At 34.0% G+C, this 19762-nt stretch overlaps 2 protein-coding genes across 2 annotated transcripts; both read left to right on the top strand.

Annotated features, from left to right (window-relative positions):
* The first annotated feature begins 8173 nt into the window (after positions 1–8173).
* LOC133188030 (GTPase IMAP family member 4-like) lies at positions 8174–13629 on the top strand. The gene is made up of 4 exons (XM_061323422.1): positions 8174–8177; positions 9254–9355; positions 10806–10883; positions 12254–13629. The coding sequence occupies exons 1-4, from the start codon at positions 8174–8176 to the stop codon at positions 13534–13536; spliced, it is 1467 nt and encodes a 488-aa protein (XP_061179406.1). The 3' UTR covers positions 13537–13629.
* Positions 13630–16391: 2762 nt separating this feature from the next.
* LOC133188031 (GTPase IMAP family member 7-like) lies at positions 16392–19400 on the top strand. Its single transcript, XM_061323423.1, has 2 exons — positions 16392–16430; positions 18115–19400. Exons 1-2 carry the CDS (start codon positions 16403–16405, stop codon positions 19398–19400), a joined length of 1314 nt encoding a protein of 437 aa, XP_061179407.1. The 5' UTR covers positions 16392–16402.
* The last annotated feature ends 362 nt before the right edge of the window (positions 19401–19762 follow it).

The following is a 19762-nucleotide window of genomic DNA, read 5'->3' on the forward strand; positions in this document are numbered from 1 at the left end:
TCTAATAAGATGAAAATCGAACAAATACGATACCGTTTTAAACTTTACCATTTCCTCAAGTAACTGTTGGCTGCATATTTCTAAATTAGAATCAGACAAATGTATCACCTATCATCAAAAATATATTTGACTTAGTGAATATAAAACTCAAACGGTGTAACGTACGTTTTTATGCGACAAGTAAAATTTTATGTTCTGAAAATGGGACATGTCGTTTTGTCGATAGTAAATGATAAGCAACTTTGTATATTGCAGATGAAAAACATATATATTTTAGTGGAAGTAAATATATTATGTATCTCTTAATTAAAGGGAAAGAATCTTTTTAATGTATAGTTTACCTGAATAACTTCTACCTCAATCCCATACACCAAAACGTAAATTCAAATGTGTAGAGCAGCCCGGTTATCCGGGCTGCAATAACTTCAAATGGGTAATCGTATGTTTTTACAGTCTATTTTATTTCAGTGAAAATTCTGCAGTTTCGTGGACGTTGATGGTGAATTAATTCCCAAAACTAGCGCAGGTCACATTCGGAGACTTCGTTGATACTACTGATTACTTTTGTCATATACCGATCATACTCTTAGTTAATTAACTTGTAACCAATGTTTCTTTTAGCGCACTTGTAGTATCTGAAAGACTCGTGTCGCATTCTTCCATGGCGACCTTCACAAAATCCAAACTTGACCTTTTTTCACGTTCTAGGGAATGTAATATTTTCCCATTTGGTGTCCACTCAGGTTTAAATAAGGTCTGTGTAAACCATTAGGTATGGACAAGGATGCAGCACTGTACAGCACGGCATGTACATTTAAATCACACCAAAATGAACTGACATCGTCAATAGAATTTATTAAATATCTTTTCTTAAAAACTGTACAATTTAATCTTCAATAACCATTTCAAATTATTTAACTTTCCTACTTTTCACCTTACTCCATGCGGAAAGCGCGAATTAAGATTCACATAATACATAACATTTCACATCAATATTTAGCACTATCGGTGATTGCAGATGATCCGATGTAAGAAAAAAAGATCCCTCTTTGTATACTGTTAAAGTGGAAAATATTGGTTTTATTTTCATGTCTGCGATCGAAGCATTTTCCGGGAACATTAAGCCATCGTTAATATTGTCGACAAAACTACATAGCATCCATATATCTATTCACTTTAAAAGCATGTTTTCCTATTTCGTAAAAGTAAAATAGTAATTTATTGAAAATCATAAGATGACCATTTAAAATCATAAGATAACCATAGGTTATAACAATTGCGGGTAAAAGTTAGTTTCTTGATGCGTTTGTTTCCAATAATATTTTAAAGAATTGTTCATTCATTTGCAAATATTTAGTTATGAAAAATTTGGTGACCATGAAATTATACCATCTTTTACAGGAAATCGTGAGATATTAAACACGTGAAATTAATGACGTTTACGGTATATGATATTGTTTTACATGTTTATAAAAACCTCACTACGTAGTAAATAGTTTAAAGTAGTTTGTGTCTGAATGAAGGTATAATGTGAACCTAATGCAGAGATATCAATGCCAGGGCATCCACGTCGTTCCGTATTACAAATTCTTTTAAAAACGTAGATTGATGCAGGTTTGATCTAAGCTTATCAGCATTTAGGAAACTGACATTGAAATCATCTGGCAACGAAAAATAATTGAATAAAGCATCAAGGATGTTTAATTTATTTATATTAAACTGAATGCTACTAAATGAGGGGAGGTAAACACCAAAAATGTACAGAGATCGCTTGTGCGAGCCCGAGCGTATTAACTCAATAGTCCTAATATGCCAAATGAATCCATATCAGGTATTTCACGCACTGAAGAAAGTAAGTCTTTTTATACATGACAGTAAACATGACACCAATACTACCTCTACCTACAAAATATTCACAAGTACAGTCAACACCAGATTCAGTTCGTCAAAAACACATAATTATAGTCTTCGGAATTTCGATGGGAACTGCTAATTTATTAGCCAACCTTTCTTATAATCCTATGAAGCAGAATTTATCCAAAAACTTCTACACGAGAAGATAAAAACACTTGCTATGGCCCTCAACTCAACATTCAGATTTATCAACGACTTTATCAACTACAGTGTACCAATAGCTACTTCAATTCATTTATTTGTTTGTTATTTGTTTGTTTATCTTCCTTCAAGATTTTTCACTCAAATTTAAAAAATGCAACCACTTGCCGGTGGACAGCTGCCTTTAAACCTTTACTCAGCACTTCCTGCCCTTGAGCAGTGAGTGATCTTTTTCGTGTCGGTACCTACTGTGACGCGGAACCTCGGTTTCCTAACCAAAAAAAAGTTTACTATAGTGATAACTTTGACACTATGAAAACTATAGTGATACATGTAACTTTGACACTTTGATTTTCCATAGTGATAAATATGAAAACTTTGATTTACTATAGTGTTAACTTTGACACTATGAACACTTTGATTAACTCTAGTGACCACTATGAAAACTTTGGTTTACAATGGCGATCACTATGAAAACTGATTTACTATAATGATCACTTTGACACTTAGAAAACTTTTAAATACTATTGTGTTCACTGTGAAAACTTAGATTTATAAAAGTTGTCACTCAAATATATTTTATATCATTGAGGTAACTCTACATTATATGTCTTGTTTACATACTTGATAGCATTAAATTATGCTATTTACTATAATATAAAAAAGATCAATTTAAATAAAAGCTAAACAATTTTCATTTTAGAAATGTTATTAAGTTGAAGTCTTTGAACACCCATAGTTTATTGTTTTCAAAAAGTATAACATTAAAAATAAAATTGAATGCCAAAAATGAATTGCATGCAAAGTGCATGGGATAATTTGAAATCTTTCGTAAATTGAGATAATCTGCAAAACTGGATAATACCAATGTTGTGAAATCGAATAACTTCTATATGTATATCACAGAAAATAATATACTGTGGTAATAATTTTTTAACTTTTTTAAAATATCTAGAGACTTCATGTCTAAAACTTTTATAAACCATAATGCTGAGTTTGAAATTTTGATTTACCAGTGTGTAAAGGTTGCAACTTTGATTATATTGATCACTCTGATAACTATAGTAAAATCATCCAAAGGACCGGTCTCCGCGACGCGGAATCTTGATTGATACTTTCTCATCCAAAGGACCGGTCTCCGCGACGCGGAATCTTGATTGATACTTTCTCATCCAAAGGACCGGTCTCCGCGACGCGGAATCTTGATTGATACTTTCTCATCCAAAGGACCGGTTTTCGCGTCACAAAGTTGATTCGATTCCTTATTCAACAGCTCTAGAACAATTGCTCTAACTACTGCGCCACGCGATTGACTTCTTCAATTTATTTGTCGACTCTATCTCAGTAAATTTGAAAAAAAAAGAAACCACAGAGTATGCTACATCTGTTTCATATTGGATGTTTTACTGACTAAGGACGACTTTTGTCCTTTTACTGAATTACGACTACCCCATACCATCCAATGTGCAACGGACTCGTTAAAAAGTTTAATTCAACACTAAAACAAATGCTTAAAATGATGTTCGCAAAGAGGCCCAAGGACTGGGATAAATATATCTAAATCCATTACTGTTCGCATATTGTGAGGTTCCAAAGGAAAGTCTCGGGTTTTCTCCATTTGATCTTTTGTATGAACATAATGATGATTCTTAATGAGTTAATAACTAAAGATATTCCCGATGAAGAAGTCAAAACTACATATCAATATGTCTTTGTTCTGAGAGAAAGACTTGAAAAACATGCAAAATCGCCCATGAGAATCTAGAAAATGCTAGAAAACGTCAATGCAAATATTACAATAAGAAAACAAACAACCGTCAAATGAAAGGAGATAAAGTGTTAGTCGTCCGTCCAACGAAGTCTAACAAACTTCTCATTTCTGGAATGCGGAATGGAACTAATAGTGTCATACGGAAGACTGGACCTATAAATTACAAGATTGACCTAGGAGGCAAGACGAAAACGTATCAAGCAAATCTGTTAAAAATTATATCGAAAGAGATGAATCTAAAGTTGAAGGTTTAACAGCATGTGCAGCTTCTCTCATAGATTTCAGTGATGAAGTCACCAATGAAGCACAAGATTCAATTTTGCTGCCATCAGGAATTCAAACAGAATCAGTGAAGGATATTCATTTTGCAGAACGCCTTACGCCAGAGCACCAAGATGTGGAGTTTCTATGTGAACAATTTAGTGAAGTTTTTATTGACATTCCTAGAGGAACAAAGTTCAAAATCGAATTTACATTGACTTAACCGATGACAGTGAAACATATTCAGTCATACCGTTTCAGAATCGTAGCAATAAAAGGAAGTGATAGCGTGGGAGCAGACTATCTAAGTCGGCAGTAAACGACAGTAGTAGATAATTCAATGTATGTATGTAGATTACTGTAAATACGTTCAGAATTTCAAATATTGTGTCTAAGAGTGACTGTTCTGGAAAAAAATTGTACAATTTTCTTTTAGGGTGTAACAATCAATAGTTTAACCCTTTGGGTACCCCTTGTATTTCGTACAAGTATTACCCTTCAGTACCTCTTTATTAGCACCAAGAATTCTTTGCAAAAAAAAGCTCAGCCGATAGGTAACAATAGCTACTGTTTTTATGCCCCCGTATCGAAGATTCGGGGGTATATAGTTTTTGCCCTGTCCGTCCGTCCGTCTGTCTGTCTGTCTGTCTAGCTGTCTGTCTGTTTGTCCGCAAAAACTTTAACATTGCCCATAACTTTTGATTGGTTGGAGCTATGGCTTTCATATTTCACATACGTATTTCTTGTGACAAGACCTTTCTTTGGTTACCACCATATTTGACATTTTGACCTTGACCTTGGAGTTTGACCCAGTTTTGCATTTTTTTCCCCAATTTTAACCTTGGCCATAACGTTTGAACAATTGGAGCTAGGGATTTCATACTTCACACGTGTAATCCTTGTGACATAACCTTCCTTTGGATACCAACAACTTTGATCCCTTGACCTTGACCTTGGAGTTTGACCTACTTTTAAAAAACTTTAACCTTGGCCATAACTTTTGAACGGCTGGTGCTAGGGCTTTTATACTTCACATATGTAATCATTGTGACAAGACTTTCCTTTGGATTGAAACAACTTTGACCCTTTGACCTTGAAGTTTGACCTACTTTTGGAAAACTTTAACCTTGCCCATAACTTTTGAACCGTTGGTGCTAGGGCTTTCATACTTCACACATATAATCCTTGTGACAAATCCTTCCTTTGGATGCGAACAATTTCGACCCTTTGACCTTGACCTTGGACTTTGACCTACTTTTGGAAAACTTTAACCTTGAACACAAATTTTGAAAAGTCGTTGCTAGGGCTTTCAATTTAACATGTTTTTTTTCCTTCTGACAAGACCTTCCTTTGGATACCAACAGTTGTAATCCATTGACCTTGGCCTTTGAGGTTGACCTTCTTTTGAAAAAATTCAACCTTGGTCATAACTTTTGAACGATTGGTGCTTCAGCTTTCATATTTCACCTGTATTTTTCTTGTGAGAAGGCCTTTCCTTAGGCACCATTAATTTTGACCATTTGACCTTGACCTTGATGTTTGACTTACTTTTGAAAAACTTTAACCTTTTCTATATCTATTCAATGGTTGCTGCTAGGGCTTTCATATTTCACAGGCATATTCCTTGAGACAAGACCTTACTTTGGGTACCAACATATTTGATTTGCATTTGAGAAAGTTTAACCTTTGCTATAAGTTGCATCAGTGTTTCACAAACACATCTTGTTATTGTATTTTTTTCACTGTATTTCTTTTTCATGTATGAGTGGTAGTAAATGATCAAAAGTACTGTCCGCCATACAAACTGTTTGATGATAATGAAAATAGCTTAGTGTTTACAAATAATATTGAACTCATACATTACTAAGTGGTTATTAATTAAAGCCAAGTAAAATAAAAGGATAGTATTTCCATACGTAGTGTAAAAAAATTTACTGATTAAGGAGGGTTAATGTTTTAGCAACATGCTGAGGAGTGCACTGTATTGATGATGGTGATAACGATGAAGTCGATGGTGACGACAAGGCTTATGAAGACGATGTCGATGATGATGATGTCTACGAAGTACATGTAGCGGGAATCATTAATACTAGTGCCACTGATCCCCAACAGCAGTCCAGGATTACAGCCCAGGAGGTTGATGGATAGTGTAGGACTACTGAAAGAGTACTTTCGTATAGACGAAATATGAAGATAACGAACGGTATTCAATCTCGAAAGTCCAATGAATCGATACGAATTTGAAGCAGAGCAAACAAGGACCTCAAAATTTAGAAATGGGATCAGGTGTCATGGACGAGTGAGCATCTCCTGCCGACCGGTCACACTCGCCGTGTGCTCCTTGTCATGATCGGGAAAACCCCCCGGAAATATCCGTAGACAGTTCAGTGTATAGATAATTACCTAATAATCAGTATGAAAAACGACAGTCAGCATTTGACTCAATGACATGTTGTATGTGCTGTCAAGGTCATTGTATCGACCGAAAAACCTGCGAAAAGATGACATCATACGAGACTGTTGATATCCTTATAGTTTTTTTGTTATTTGCACCCCTCTTTTTAAGTGAAAGAAGTACTTAAATTTGATAGCACAGGTGGTGACACTGTTTGAATATTATTTGAACATTTTTTTCATTGAAAATAATATTTTTGATGATCATTTGAGTGAGTGTGTGTGAATCTTTGGACTACCATGATAATTCACTGCTGAATTTATTCGTTTTGGCCTCAGACTGGTACTCCCTTACGTTCAGACATCTTAGGGATTGCAGATATACCTTGGTAGCCTTACGTGAAGTTTCACATCCAAGTACGTGTGTACGATAATCACTTTGTAGTTGTTCGATTTCTGTTTGAAGCGACTCATTTTTTGACTTGAGATTAGTAATAATTCGTCTGAGATTCTGGATCATTTTTGTACCACCTAATTGAACTTTTTTCTAACTATAAGTTAGCTTCTCTTTGCAGAAGTGTTTGAATGGTGGAGCGCATTTCAATTACCCAATTTTTTGGAAAATCGTTTTGTTCATGTTTAGATTAATCAAATACATTAGACAAAAGAAAGCATCATCATTACAAAATATATACATACAAAGTCAAACAGTCTCTGGCATATTTTACTACTCTCGAACTACGTTTGGAAGATTTCCTCAATGTTAAATTATCTGAAGGACACCTTTCTATTTCTTTGGCCTTTTAACAAAGGGCATCGCTATAGTCTATAACTAAATTACACCTCTTTAACCGAAAGAGATAAACGAAAGAGTGAAATATGGAGATAACGAACAGTAATCAAGCTTAAAAGTCCATTGAAACAATACAAAACAGGAGAAAAGTCTCCGGAAATTTTTTTAAAAAGTTGAGGAACGAGGGTATGGACTTGTGCGTTTTATGTTTGCATTCATACACGCACGGTAAAGCAGCCAATCAGAATCATCCTAAATATTTCATAACGTAATGAACAACTGCGCGGCGAACGAGAATCGAACCTGGGCCTCCCAATCAGAGAGAAAGTTTTACCACTAGGCTACCGTTACTGGTGACGAATGAAGAAAAAGTTTTACACCACTCCTACAACTCAAATTTCATTGAAAACGACAATGGCAAAAAGTATTCTAACACTCAACCATTTATAAACAATAGACTCAAATTAATGTCATTGTAAATGCTGATTTTCCTAAAAAGTAAAGATAAAGTAAATTCATTGTCTTTTCTGGGAAAGGGAAACTTATTTTTGTCTAATTCTTCCCTCCAAAGAACACATGCAACGGAATTTGATGATTACTAATATTTTGTTAAATGAAATTGGGAAGATTATAGGCAAACGAACTTATTAAAATAATTTTAATGATTTGCAAGTATAAAATAAAGAGTTGATTTTTACTTGTCAAGGATTTTCCCCATTTTTTCCTGTACATTAGATAAACTCAGTTTGGCTGGTTTATCCTATTTAGCGAGGAAGGAAGTGAACACAACAGAGAAATACAAAAATACCATTCTCAAGAGCTAGGTTTAGAATACGGAAAAGCATTGAAGAGGAAAGCCAATATTGTTTTGTAGCGAATAAACTTGAAAAGTTACTGGAATGGGTAAGTTTTTAAGTCCATTTCTTGATGTACTTCACTTTTCATCGGAAATTTCAGGTTTAATTAAGCATTACCTCTAAAATAGATATACCTTATTTTTGCTTGCAAGGTAGGAAGACTCTAGGTATACAGTAATTATATTTAATCATTTTCATTGCATATATCATCAGGCTGGCATAAAACATATTCTTGGTATACCCGGCAGAAAAATTGTCTCTATGAATATGAGGAGAGGTACATCTTAAAAAAACTGTAATAATCTACCCAACAGGAAACATAAAAAGGAGTCGTTTTCTTTTAAAATATTAGATATTAGACAATTGTGTATACATGTATGTTCATTTTTTAGATAAAAGTATTTTTATGTAAAACAGAACATAAACCCACTTTATGTGATGTAACAAAAATGTATTCATATTTCAGATTTTTTTTATCCTTAGTAAACTATAAATTCGTTTTCGAAAATTTGAACACTTGAAATGTGCCTTTTTGTTTTGCACATTCAAAGTATATGCCTGGATTTAACAGATTACTTTCATTAGAGTTAAACACTGGCATTTTTGGATTTTTACGTCTTTCACGATTTGTTCATTATTTCATAAACGAATCCTATAGGTTTTGATAGATATATATTATTGACAATTTTGTATGTATAAAATTTTTTAATCATTTTGCATGGCAATTATTCTACTAGTAAGTTACTCAACTATAAAGTTGATGGAACTGATCCTTTTGATTGTCAATAAAATATGTCCAAAACAAGGATTATTTAGGTCTGCCAAAAAAAAATTATCGCAATTCTTCGAATTTCTTTAAAAAGAACTTTTCTAGTATTTGTTGTTTTTTTTTATTTCTATGAGGAGAAATCTAATAAAGTTTTAAAAAATCAGAGAATCTTATGTAAATTAGTTATCGGTATAATACCGTTATATGTACATTTTTAATTTTTACATTTTTTTTTAAAGATACATATTTAATTTACAAGATCATTTAATCCTAAAATGCCATAAACCCAGTTTTCAGGGACATGCTTAACTTGTTACAGAAAGAATCTATGCGTTGTTTTATTATTATTTCAGCCTCAAAATACTGGCTGTGCAATGGCTGTACACACTCCAATGAACATAGCCGTAAGAAATGTGTGCAGTGCGGGAGCAAGAATGGTCCCAGAGGTGACAATGGTAATACATATAATTATACATAATTGATAAATTTGTCAGATAATTTAGTGATTTCAAAGCCAAATTACAGGCTGCAGGCATTGCTTAATCTAATGACCTCCTAAGTATTATAACAAATGTTTGGAAAACTGGATTATAAAGAATATTAAAGCTATCATTGTTTTATTTGGAAAAAACTATGCAAACAATTGAGATCTGAACAACTAAGAAAAATTTGTGACAATCAAATTACATGCATATATATTAGCAACCTGCGAAATAGTTACATGTATAAAGCAAGTACCAAAAGTGGACAAAAATCTATTTTGAGACCAACACATGACACGAGGATTTATCTAAACAACACGAGGAAATTTTTCATCGAAACCGGCGCATAACTAAGGACGTAATGTTTCAAACTCTGAGTAAACATCTCCAAGAAACACGACAAAATCGTATAATTTTGACACTACTAATGTACTTTCGTTTAAAATTCACTCCAGACTTTCTTTGGAAGTTATCTAAACATTGATTTGATGAGGGTATCCCTAACAAAAACAACTATAGTAAACTATATTGTACTGTTAATTATAGTTCACTACAGTATCAAAGTTCGTACTATTAGAATAGAAAATCAAAGTTTTACTTATCTAACGATTACGAATCTAAGTATTATAACTTTGAATTTCAAATTGTTATATATTATTTTCTCCGATTATTACATGCCAATTTTTATCCCCTCGTAACGAAGTTGGAGGGGATACAGTAATGTGCTTGTGTGTGTGTGTGTGTGTGTGTGTGTGTGTGTGTGTGTGCGTAACGGCAGTCTCGAAAACTATAATTTATTTCGGGGTCGATGTGCTGATGCTCCGCTTTGCGGTGCCCTTGTTTATATTAAAATGAAATATTACATCTATACAAAATGTATTAAGAAATTATTTTTAAGATTGTCCCCATAGTATGAAATTTAAGAGATAACAAGGTTCTACATCTCAGAAGATTTTCTAGAGTTCAGTGTCATAGTAAATCAAAGGATTAAGTATTCACTAAAGTACACTATAATTAACTACAGTAAACTGTAGTTGCATGTAACTATTGTTGACTACAGTAAACATTTTTTAGATAAGGAAGTTTTGTTTGGTATTAACCAAAAATTGATGATTTGATATCTTTAATTTTTGATTTTTAAAATTTATCTATATATTTATTCATTCATTTTTTGAAAACTTTATTCTTTATTTCTTACCCCTCTTATCTTCTTTGATTCAACAGATATTATGTACATATAATTATGTTTTTAAATAACCTTATTTGAATATTATTCAACATCCTTATTTCACTAAAAACTGGAATTGATTTTTTACAGATAGCTACCGGTATATTACAAGCAATATCAAGACTTATAGGGAGATCAATACCTAATAGGTACCATTTCTCTCGTGATTTAATCATAACTATCGTTTGTTTACAGACATGTGGGCATGTCCCCAATGCACCTTTAGCAACGAAGGATATAAGTCAAAATGTTCAGCATGTGGATCACACAAAGGTAAGAATTTTCAAAAATTAAAAATGATAGACTTTACTTCTCTTCATGTTAGCATAACAAAATAAATCTACAACTGACAGAAGCATAATCATCAAACTTATTGAAAGAGAGGACGCGGATGATATTTACTTTTGAAAAATGCTAACATCGGATTGAAAAGCAAAACTATATGTACATAGTACACATCTTGATTACAAGTAAAACGTATGTATTTGTTTGTTCGTTTGTTGTTTAACTTCCCTCAGAGAAATTTTTACTCATATTGAGACGCCACCACTTGTCTGTAGAGGGCTGCAAATTTAGATCTGTACTCGGCATTTAGGGCCTTTGAGCAGTGCGGGATGATCTTTTTACTGCCAGCACCTACTGCGACACGAGACCTCGGTTCATACGGTCTCATCATCCGAAAGAAAGGTCTCCATAGTCCGCAGTGGGATTCGAACCCACGTCGTAAGGATCAACTCCTTACTTTGCGACCTCAGAGCAAACGCTCTAGCCACTGCAAGAGCTCGTTCCGTGATCGGAAGGTCGTGTGTTCGAATCACGGCCGCGGCTGACTTAAGTCGATAAAAAATTAGGTAGCAACTCTTCGCCAAGGGATTTGAAGTGAAAGTTGCGACTCTTTCGGATGAGTCCTTAAAAACCGAGGTCTCGTGTCACAGTAGACGTTGGCACGATAAAATAAATCTCACTGCTCAATGACCCTGAGTGCCGAGTAAAGGTCTAAATTTGAAGCCCTTCACGGTATATGGTAAGATCTCTATATTAGTGAAAATTCTCGAATGGGATGTAAAACGACATGAAATATATGGAGATTACAAACAAGCTCAAAAGTCCATTAAATATTACAAAATAGGAGCAGAGCAAACACCGACCTCCAAAACATCAGAGGTGAGATCCGGTGCCATGAAGGAGTGAGCATCTCCTGCCGACCGGTCACACCCGCCTTCTGCTCCTTGTCAAGATCGGGAAATAACGGAAAAATCCGTCGACAATTCAGTGTGTATATAATGGCCTAACAATTAGTATGAAAAACGTCAGTCAGCATTTGACTCAATGATAAATTGTATTTGCTGACAAGGTCATTGTATCGACCAAAGAACTTACGAAATGATGACTTTAAACAGACTGCTGATATTCTTTCATCAACTTGTTTGTCAATAATTTACCTCGTTTTAGAAATTGTACATACGTAGAACATGCTCTTGCGTATCGAATCAACTGAGAGACATAAACCCCGTATAACATACAATCAATCAAACAGTCTAACCACTGCGCCACGCGGGCGACTGTATATATTTGTTTTTTGAAAGTAGAGTATATCAACTAATGTCAATCAGTTATTTTTTATTTTCATTGATATTTTTCAGGTTCTGGTGGCGGGGGTCACAGCGCAAGAGGTCGAGGAGGGGGGCGATCGAAATACGGAAAAGTGACTGATGATGAGGTGCGCATCGTCCTTTTAGGAAAAACCGGAACTGGAAAAAGCGCCACCGGAAATACAATCTTAAATGGTGATTTCTTTGATTCCACAACGTCTGGCTCTTCTGTGACATCGCGTTGCACCAGCAGACATGCCGAAAGGTTTGGCAGGGATATTCAAGTAGTAGATACACCAGGGATATTTGATACCAATATCCCAAATGATAGAGTTCAGAGAGAAATTGTCAAATGTATTGGAATCACAGCCCCAGGTCCACACTGCTTTCTTCTTGTCCTCGGACTTTCCCGGTTTACACAGGAAGAAGAGGAAAGCGTTGATCACTTTGTCAATTACTTTGGAAATAAAGTTTTTCGACATTTCATCATTCTCTTCACCAGAAAAGATGATCTGGATCACCACGGCTTGACATTGGACGATCACATTCGAACTGTTCCTCAAAGTCTGAAATCAATCATTCGGAAGTGTGACAATCGCTGTATTGCCTTTAACAACCGAGCTACAGGGCCCGAACGACAAGATCAAGTAGAGGATCTTCTAGAGATGATAGACGACATTGTTCGGCAGAATCATGGAGATTGTTACACAAACGACATGTACTCTGAGGCTGAAAAGGTTATGAAACAAAGACAATACCAAATAGAGAAGAAAAGGGAACGACAGCGTGAGCGAGAAAGAAAAGAAATCGAACGTGAAATAGAGCAGAAATACAAACATCAGATAAGCGGTCACTCTAGAAACCAAAATGCTCTAGAAAACCGAGTTGCAGAGCTGGAATCTAAACGAGACTACTATATGAGTCGGTCATCAGATTTGAACAGGGAGATCCATGAACTCGAGGACGAGATAGAATACGAAAGAAGGCAACATGGTTCTCCTAGCTCCCATCTTTTAAAGAAACTCAGGAATTTAGAAGACGAGCGTACTAGATTGGGATCTGGAAAAGAGAAGGAAATGGAGAGGGAAATAGAAGATCTCAGAGTAGAGCTCAAGCGCATGCACAAGCACTCCAAAAAGATGGCAAAGGAGAAAGACAGAATGTACCAAGAAAAGCTGGAAGAGCATGACCGGAGGTTTAGAGAGATGGAGAATGCACGTCACGAGGTAAGGCAGGAAGTAGAAACTGGTTCCGGAAATGTGGGAGAGGCTCTTCTTGGTGGTATAATGACCATAGGAAAGCTAATATGGAAAGGAATACAGATGATGATTTAATATTTGTGCACTTTACTTTGACAGTTGCACTCAAAATCTTTCCTGTTTTGTTTGTTTGTTTTTGGGAGGGGGATTTGGTTTTGAGAAATCGCATGGGACTACATATTTTTTTTAAGAGCGAAAAGTGTTTTATTCAATTGTTACTTTACATTCGAATTGTACATTTTAAACTTGTAGATTAACTGTAAAATGTTCTGATTTCAAGATGTTTAAAATGTTCATCGTAGCAATCTCACAGGCGTGGTGGACGAGGTCGCGGTAGAGGAAGGTCACGTAGAAGCCATATTAACCACGAAATTCCACCTGGTTAGTTCTGGATGCTGACAGTCTTGTTTTCTATTGTTTGAAATATACAATGAAACTAAATAAATTATACAATTACTTGCATTGATTTGTGTTATCTGCTCCATTTGTCACAAACTTTATTTGTACCTATTAAAACTTGAAAAAAGAGAAATTTTGAAATAGATTGATTTATTGACCTTGACACCTGACCTGCTTATATAATTCATTTGTATTCCAAATTATCATTATCATAATATCTTGCTAGGTAGTATATCTTTTAAGGAAGGTTTTGCGTTTAAGCATGTGCAATGTTTGCCAAAATATATACTTTAATTTAATCCTGTCCCATTCAAGATTTCTTTGCTGTAAACGGACACCACTTTGCATGAACTTAAAGACATACACGCTATATAAACGCGACTTTTTAAGGAAACAAAATGATTAAATGATTTGAGAAACATGATATGTAATAAAAATAATACTTTCCATAAAGTTTTACTAAATAAGTCGTTGTAATTACTGAACAATTAAGCAAAATCAGGAATTAAGAAAGGAGTCTTTTCAAGAATATTGATGAAGGAAGTGCGTAAACAGAATATAGATACGCATGTCCGCAAGAAATCAAGGATGAGGAAGTACGTTGCATTTTGACTACAATTATGAATAAGAGGTTAATATCTGCCATTACAGAGTAGATGGTTAATACTGGATGTTTTAAAATATAAGTATCTTTAAGCATTAGACGTGTGTAATCTATATCAAACGTTATTTGTATACTAAACGGCCTAACTCGTTTTCTGTTTATCAATCTAAAAGTAGCGACGGTGTCACATGATGCATTAATTTAAAGAGAGGCATTACTTTCCTGGCAGGAAAATAAATAATTATAATTTGAGACCTTTATAACACGTTAATTTTCAGTTGTGTAATTTACAGTATTTTTGTAGCTTTATTTGGTAAGCAAAATATATAAATTTCAGACTTTATTTTTAACTGACGCAAGTTATAGCGTTTATATCTTTAACATTCCATATCATTTTTTGTAGCAAAGACATAATTTTTAAACGATTTCAAAGTGTCATGTCCCAGCAATTGTGTCCCTGGGAAAAGAAGTGTCTTAAATCTCTTTTTATTGAAAACAAAATTAAAATTTCACTAGTTTTAGCATTGACACGAATTCTGACGGATAAACAGTCGTAATAATATCCAAAAAAAAAAAAAAAAAAAAAAAAAAAAAAAAAAAAAAACTTATCCAATAGAGTTTCAAATCAAATTACCAAATGATTGTTTACAGAATTACGTAGATTTTTTTATATATATACTTTTTTTAATCCATTTGAAATCTACAACATTCATCCCCTATAACACATATGAAATCTTTTTAAAAGGCGGAAGAATACACAATAGGAACTAAAATACTTTTAATACACTAGGAACATAAGAATGTATATAAATGTAGTTTTGGCTCAAAGGCAATTTAATTGAAAAAAAAAAAAACAGTTTACCTATTGAATTGTTGTAAGAGTATAAAATTCATTTTATATTAAATATTCATTTTTACGCCAAAAAGGCTCTTACCACACCTGCTCTGAAAAATTTATTACAAGATAAAAGGAAATAATCATTTATGAAGAGAGAAAATTAGAGAATGTAAATATAAGCATTGAATCTTTATTTTTGGGTGTCATTGGTCGTATAACAGCACCTGTCCGTGCCGGAAATATTTAATTTACGATCGACAACATCCAAACATAAGAATTCGATGCTTACGGTCATATATGACTTATTTTTTTATAAGTTCAGACTGATTAAAATTAGAAAGATCTTTCTATTTGTTTTATTACTTTATATAAAGATAGGACTTTCCTGTAAATTACACAATTTAAATCAATCTCGTTTAAAGGTATTAGACATTCAAAACAATTACCTACATATATTTATTTACCGACTTCGCATTTAGTTAACAGACCCAGTTTAAAATCAATTTAACGATGGAATTGTGAGGTTCAAGTTCAAAATCGGGGAAAATTTTGATTTGAACGTAAATAACATATATCGTGTTTATCTACACTCAATCTCGTATTTTTATTTTTTAGCTCAGATACGCCAAATATAGCTTTAAATGAAACTTAAACTGACTACATCAATGTACAATGTATTTGTTAATTTTCGGGGAGAATATTTATATGCATCTTTGGCAATGCTGTAGCAATTCTTCATATTGCAATATTAACCACTCATGATCTAGAAAAGACTTTAAGCTAGGAATTCACGATTTTCTAAATCTAACCAGTTTTATGCAGAAAATAGAATATTTATAGCATTTGACGTGTACGGAACATGATATAAACTAAGATGCTTAATATTTGGACGGAGTCCAATTGTCCAGTTGTGTCTTGTATTGCCAGAAAAGACAAGGAAATTACCAGAAAAATTAATTGACACAAGGAAACAACATTCATGAAATAATTATTTCCAGTATTATAAAACATACTAGTTAGAGAATGTTTTATTTAAAATTTGCAACTCAATAAATCAAAATTCCTCCGACTTCATTGTATAAATTAATGATTCTCTAATCATGTGTGCCAGTAGTGATTTCAACGGAGGTAGGATTTTCATAGATTTATTGTTTAATATACCTTTTTGACGGTTGGTTCTAAAAGTCAGTGTCAGACTTTTTTTTAAATTTGTGTTATATATATATATATATATATATATATATATATATATATATATATATATATATATATATATATATATATATATATATATATATATATATATATATATATATATATTCGACATAAGATAGTACTTGACAGTTTAGTCTGTATAAAAATTTATGCACGATGTTCTATTTATGTTGTAGTAAATTATCAGTGAATTGATTTAACGATTTGGCAGGGAATTTGGAAGAAGATATCTTTCTCATAAGATTAGTTTAATTTTATCAATAAATTGGTTTTTATAGGATGAACTATCTGAATTTGCTATACTCTTTAAGCATCCTAGGTTAAAGTTTTTAGAACACATTTATTTTCCAAGAAAAATGCTGTATACATGTACTTGCATAATTCGACCAAAATTACAAGGACGATGCATCTAGCAATACCTGCTATCATTCAAGCGTCGGATGCTACATTTGATCTACGTTTCCTGGATGATAAACTAGTTTAGACATTTCGGTGCAGAAACCTAACCCAATCAGTTTTTAACCAACCTTGCACGATAGATATATGACCATATTTGGAAGCTTACAATTTGGTCATACTTTGGATGCTGCGTGTGACCTGTATTATTTGGATGATCAGATTCAAGTCCCTCATTGCTCAATGGCCCTGAATGCCGAGTATAGGTCTAAATTTGAAGCCTTTCGCCGATTTATGATGATGTCTCTATATGACTGAAACTTTCTCGAATTTATTCAATCAATCAATATTTTGTTAGTGGTTACCATGGCTGTTGATTAATGATAAAGTAATTTCATTTATAATTTAATGAATGTAAGGTCATCCACTAATACTTTGATGCAGACATATGCATGGTCTATGTTTTCATGATTAAAGTTCTAAGCACATTCGTTTTTTTTTCATCTTATAAGATTTTACATTATCAATATAGATTACATTCGGCAAAAAAAAAAAGGGGGGGTAATGTTTCCTTTTTAAACACATATCGCAACGTAGTTTATTTTCTTATACTCTCTATATAATTGAAGGACATTTGTATTACTTTGATAATGGCAAATGACGCTGAAAGTTTTAGGAAATATCAACTAAAACTATATTCATTTAGGTATATTTCTCTTTGAATAACTCAAGGATTTTCATCGTTGGATATCTATTTAAAACCAATATTTTTATATACTGATATTTGTTTTTGTCTAAGAACATCTGATGGTACTACCAGTTTAAATTAAAAATACATGTATCTTGAAAAATCATCAATGGGCAAGGTACTTTAAAAGGTACGTTGCGCATGACCCTAAGAACTAAAATGTATAAACAACGAAGTAGATGAAATGTTCGTAAAGATTCTAATTCATAGCCAAAATCATAGATTACAATTTTCCATGGAAACTAATAAAGAACTCTGTGCCGTCCACTCAGATCATTTTCAGAATGCTACATCGTCGGAACCCACGGGTTTTCTCTCCGTTACACTACATTCAACGAGAAAACCCGTGGGTTCCGACGATGAGAATGCTAGTACATGTATACAACTGTGTTTCTCGTGAATACTTTACAAATAAGTCTGAACACGAAATGCAGTTATATTAACTATTCAAAGGATATGGTGGAGGCCACAAACATCCAAAGAGAGGAAGAGGGCGCTCCAAATACGGAAAAGGTGTAGATAATGAAGTACGAATTGTTCTTCTCGGAAAGACCGGAACAGGAAAAAGCGCCACCGGAAACACTATTTTAAACGGTGATTTCTTTGATTCTTCGACTTCTGGCTCTTCTGTAACGTCACTTTGTACTAGCAAACATACCCAACGGTTTGGCAAGGATATTCAAGTTGTTGATACACCAGGAATATTTGATACCAATGCCCCAAATGATGTTGTTCAGAGAGAAATTGCAAAATGTATCGGAATCACTGCTCCTGGTCCGCACTGTTTTCTGCTTGTCCTCGGACTTTCCCGCTTTACACAGGAGGAAGAGGAGAGCATTGGTCACTTTGTTACATACTTTGGAAAGAAAGTATTTCGATATTTCATCATACTCTTTACCAGAAAAGATGACCTAGATCACCACGGCTTGACATTGGACGATCACATCAAAAGTGTTCCGCCAAGTCTGAAATCAATCATTCGAAAGTGTGACAATCGCTGTATTGCCTTCAACAACCGAGCCACAAGCCCCGAACTGCATGACCAAGTAGAAGATCTTCTAGAAATGATAGACGAAATCATGCGCCAGAATCAAGGAGAATTTTACAGCGATGAGTTGTACACAGAGGCAGAGAAAGTGATGAAACACCGACAATATCAAATTGAGAAAGAGAGAGAACGGGAGAAAGAGCGAGAGAGAAAGAATATTGAAAGAGAATTAGAGCAGAAATATAAAAGTCACATGGGAGCTCATATCCAGAACCAAAGCGCTCTAGAGCACCGCGTCGCAGAGCTTGAGTCCAGAAAACACTACCAATCTAGCCGAACACCTATACTTCAGCGAGAAATAAGTGAGCTAAAGGAGCAGATTGATTACGAGAGACGCCAGTATGGGAAACCAAGTTCCAACCTTTTGACCAAACTCAAACAACTTGAAGACGAGAGGGTAAGCATGGGGTCTATGACAGATAATGCAATGGAGGAGGAGATAAATGACCTCCGTAAAGAACTAAAACATATGAAAAAACACTCCAAGGAAATGGAGGAGGAAAGGGACCGATCTATCCAAGAAAAGCTACAGGAGCATGAGCAGAAGTTCAGTCAGTTGGAAAATCCTCGTCAGGAGGTTAGAAAGGAAGTAGAAAGTGGTTCTGGACTCGTGAATGAGGTTTTGATGGGCGCTATAGTGTCTGTTGGAAAGGTTGCATGGAAAGGAGTAAAATGGCTATTCAATTTCTAAAACTAAATATTTTAAAAAATATCAACAAGTGTATCATGTATTACGTACTTGTAGTTAACTTTTAAATAATTCCTTATCGACCTGCAAAAATAATGTTGAATAAAGATATTGTAACCATTGTCTAACTGAAAATATATATTAAATTAGTCTGTGGAATAAAATTAAAGTTAATGTGTTACATATATGGAATTGAAGTGAAAGAAAAATGAAATCATAAAAAAGTTAAGAATAAGATGTGGACATGGAGACTCCAAGAGGGAAGTAAACACGATTAAGGGCTGACTTGTGCAGCTGCTTAGAATCAAAACAAATTTTAATTCGAATGTGGAATGTTATTTGGATTTACATTAATTAAAGGTAAC

The sequence above is a fragment of the Saccostrea echinata genome, unplaced genomic scaffold, assembly GCF_033153115.1.
Source record: "Saccostrea echinata isolate AGI-Se365-2 ecotype Australia unplaced genomic scaffold, CSIRO_AGI_Sech_v1 ptg000015l, whole genome shotgun sequence".
NCBI classification, from domain to species: domain Eukaryota; kingdom Metazoa; phylum Mollusca; class Bivalvia; order Ostreida; family Ostreidae; genus Saccostrea; species Saccostrea echinata.

Bases quoted from the DNA above. Each gene is read 5' to 3' on its own strand.
- LOC133188030 (XM_061323422.1), top strand. The intron at 9,356-10,805 runs GTAATACATATA...GTTTGTTTACAG, and splicing joins TGGTCCCAGAGGTGACAATG to ACATGTGGGCATGTCCCCAA. The intron at 10,884-12,253 runs GTAAGAATTTTC...GATATTTTTCAG, and splicing joins AGCATGTGGATCACACAAAG to GTTCTGGTGGCGGGGGTCAC.
- LOC133188031 (XM_061323423.1), top strand. From the start codon at position 16,403: ATGTGTGCCAGTAGTGATTTCAACGGAG. The intron at 16,431-18,114 runs GTAGGATTTTCA...AACTATTCAAAG, and splicing joins CAGTAGTGATTTCAACGGAG to GATATGGTGGAGGCCACAAA.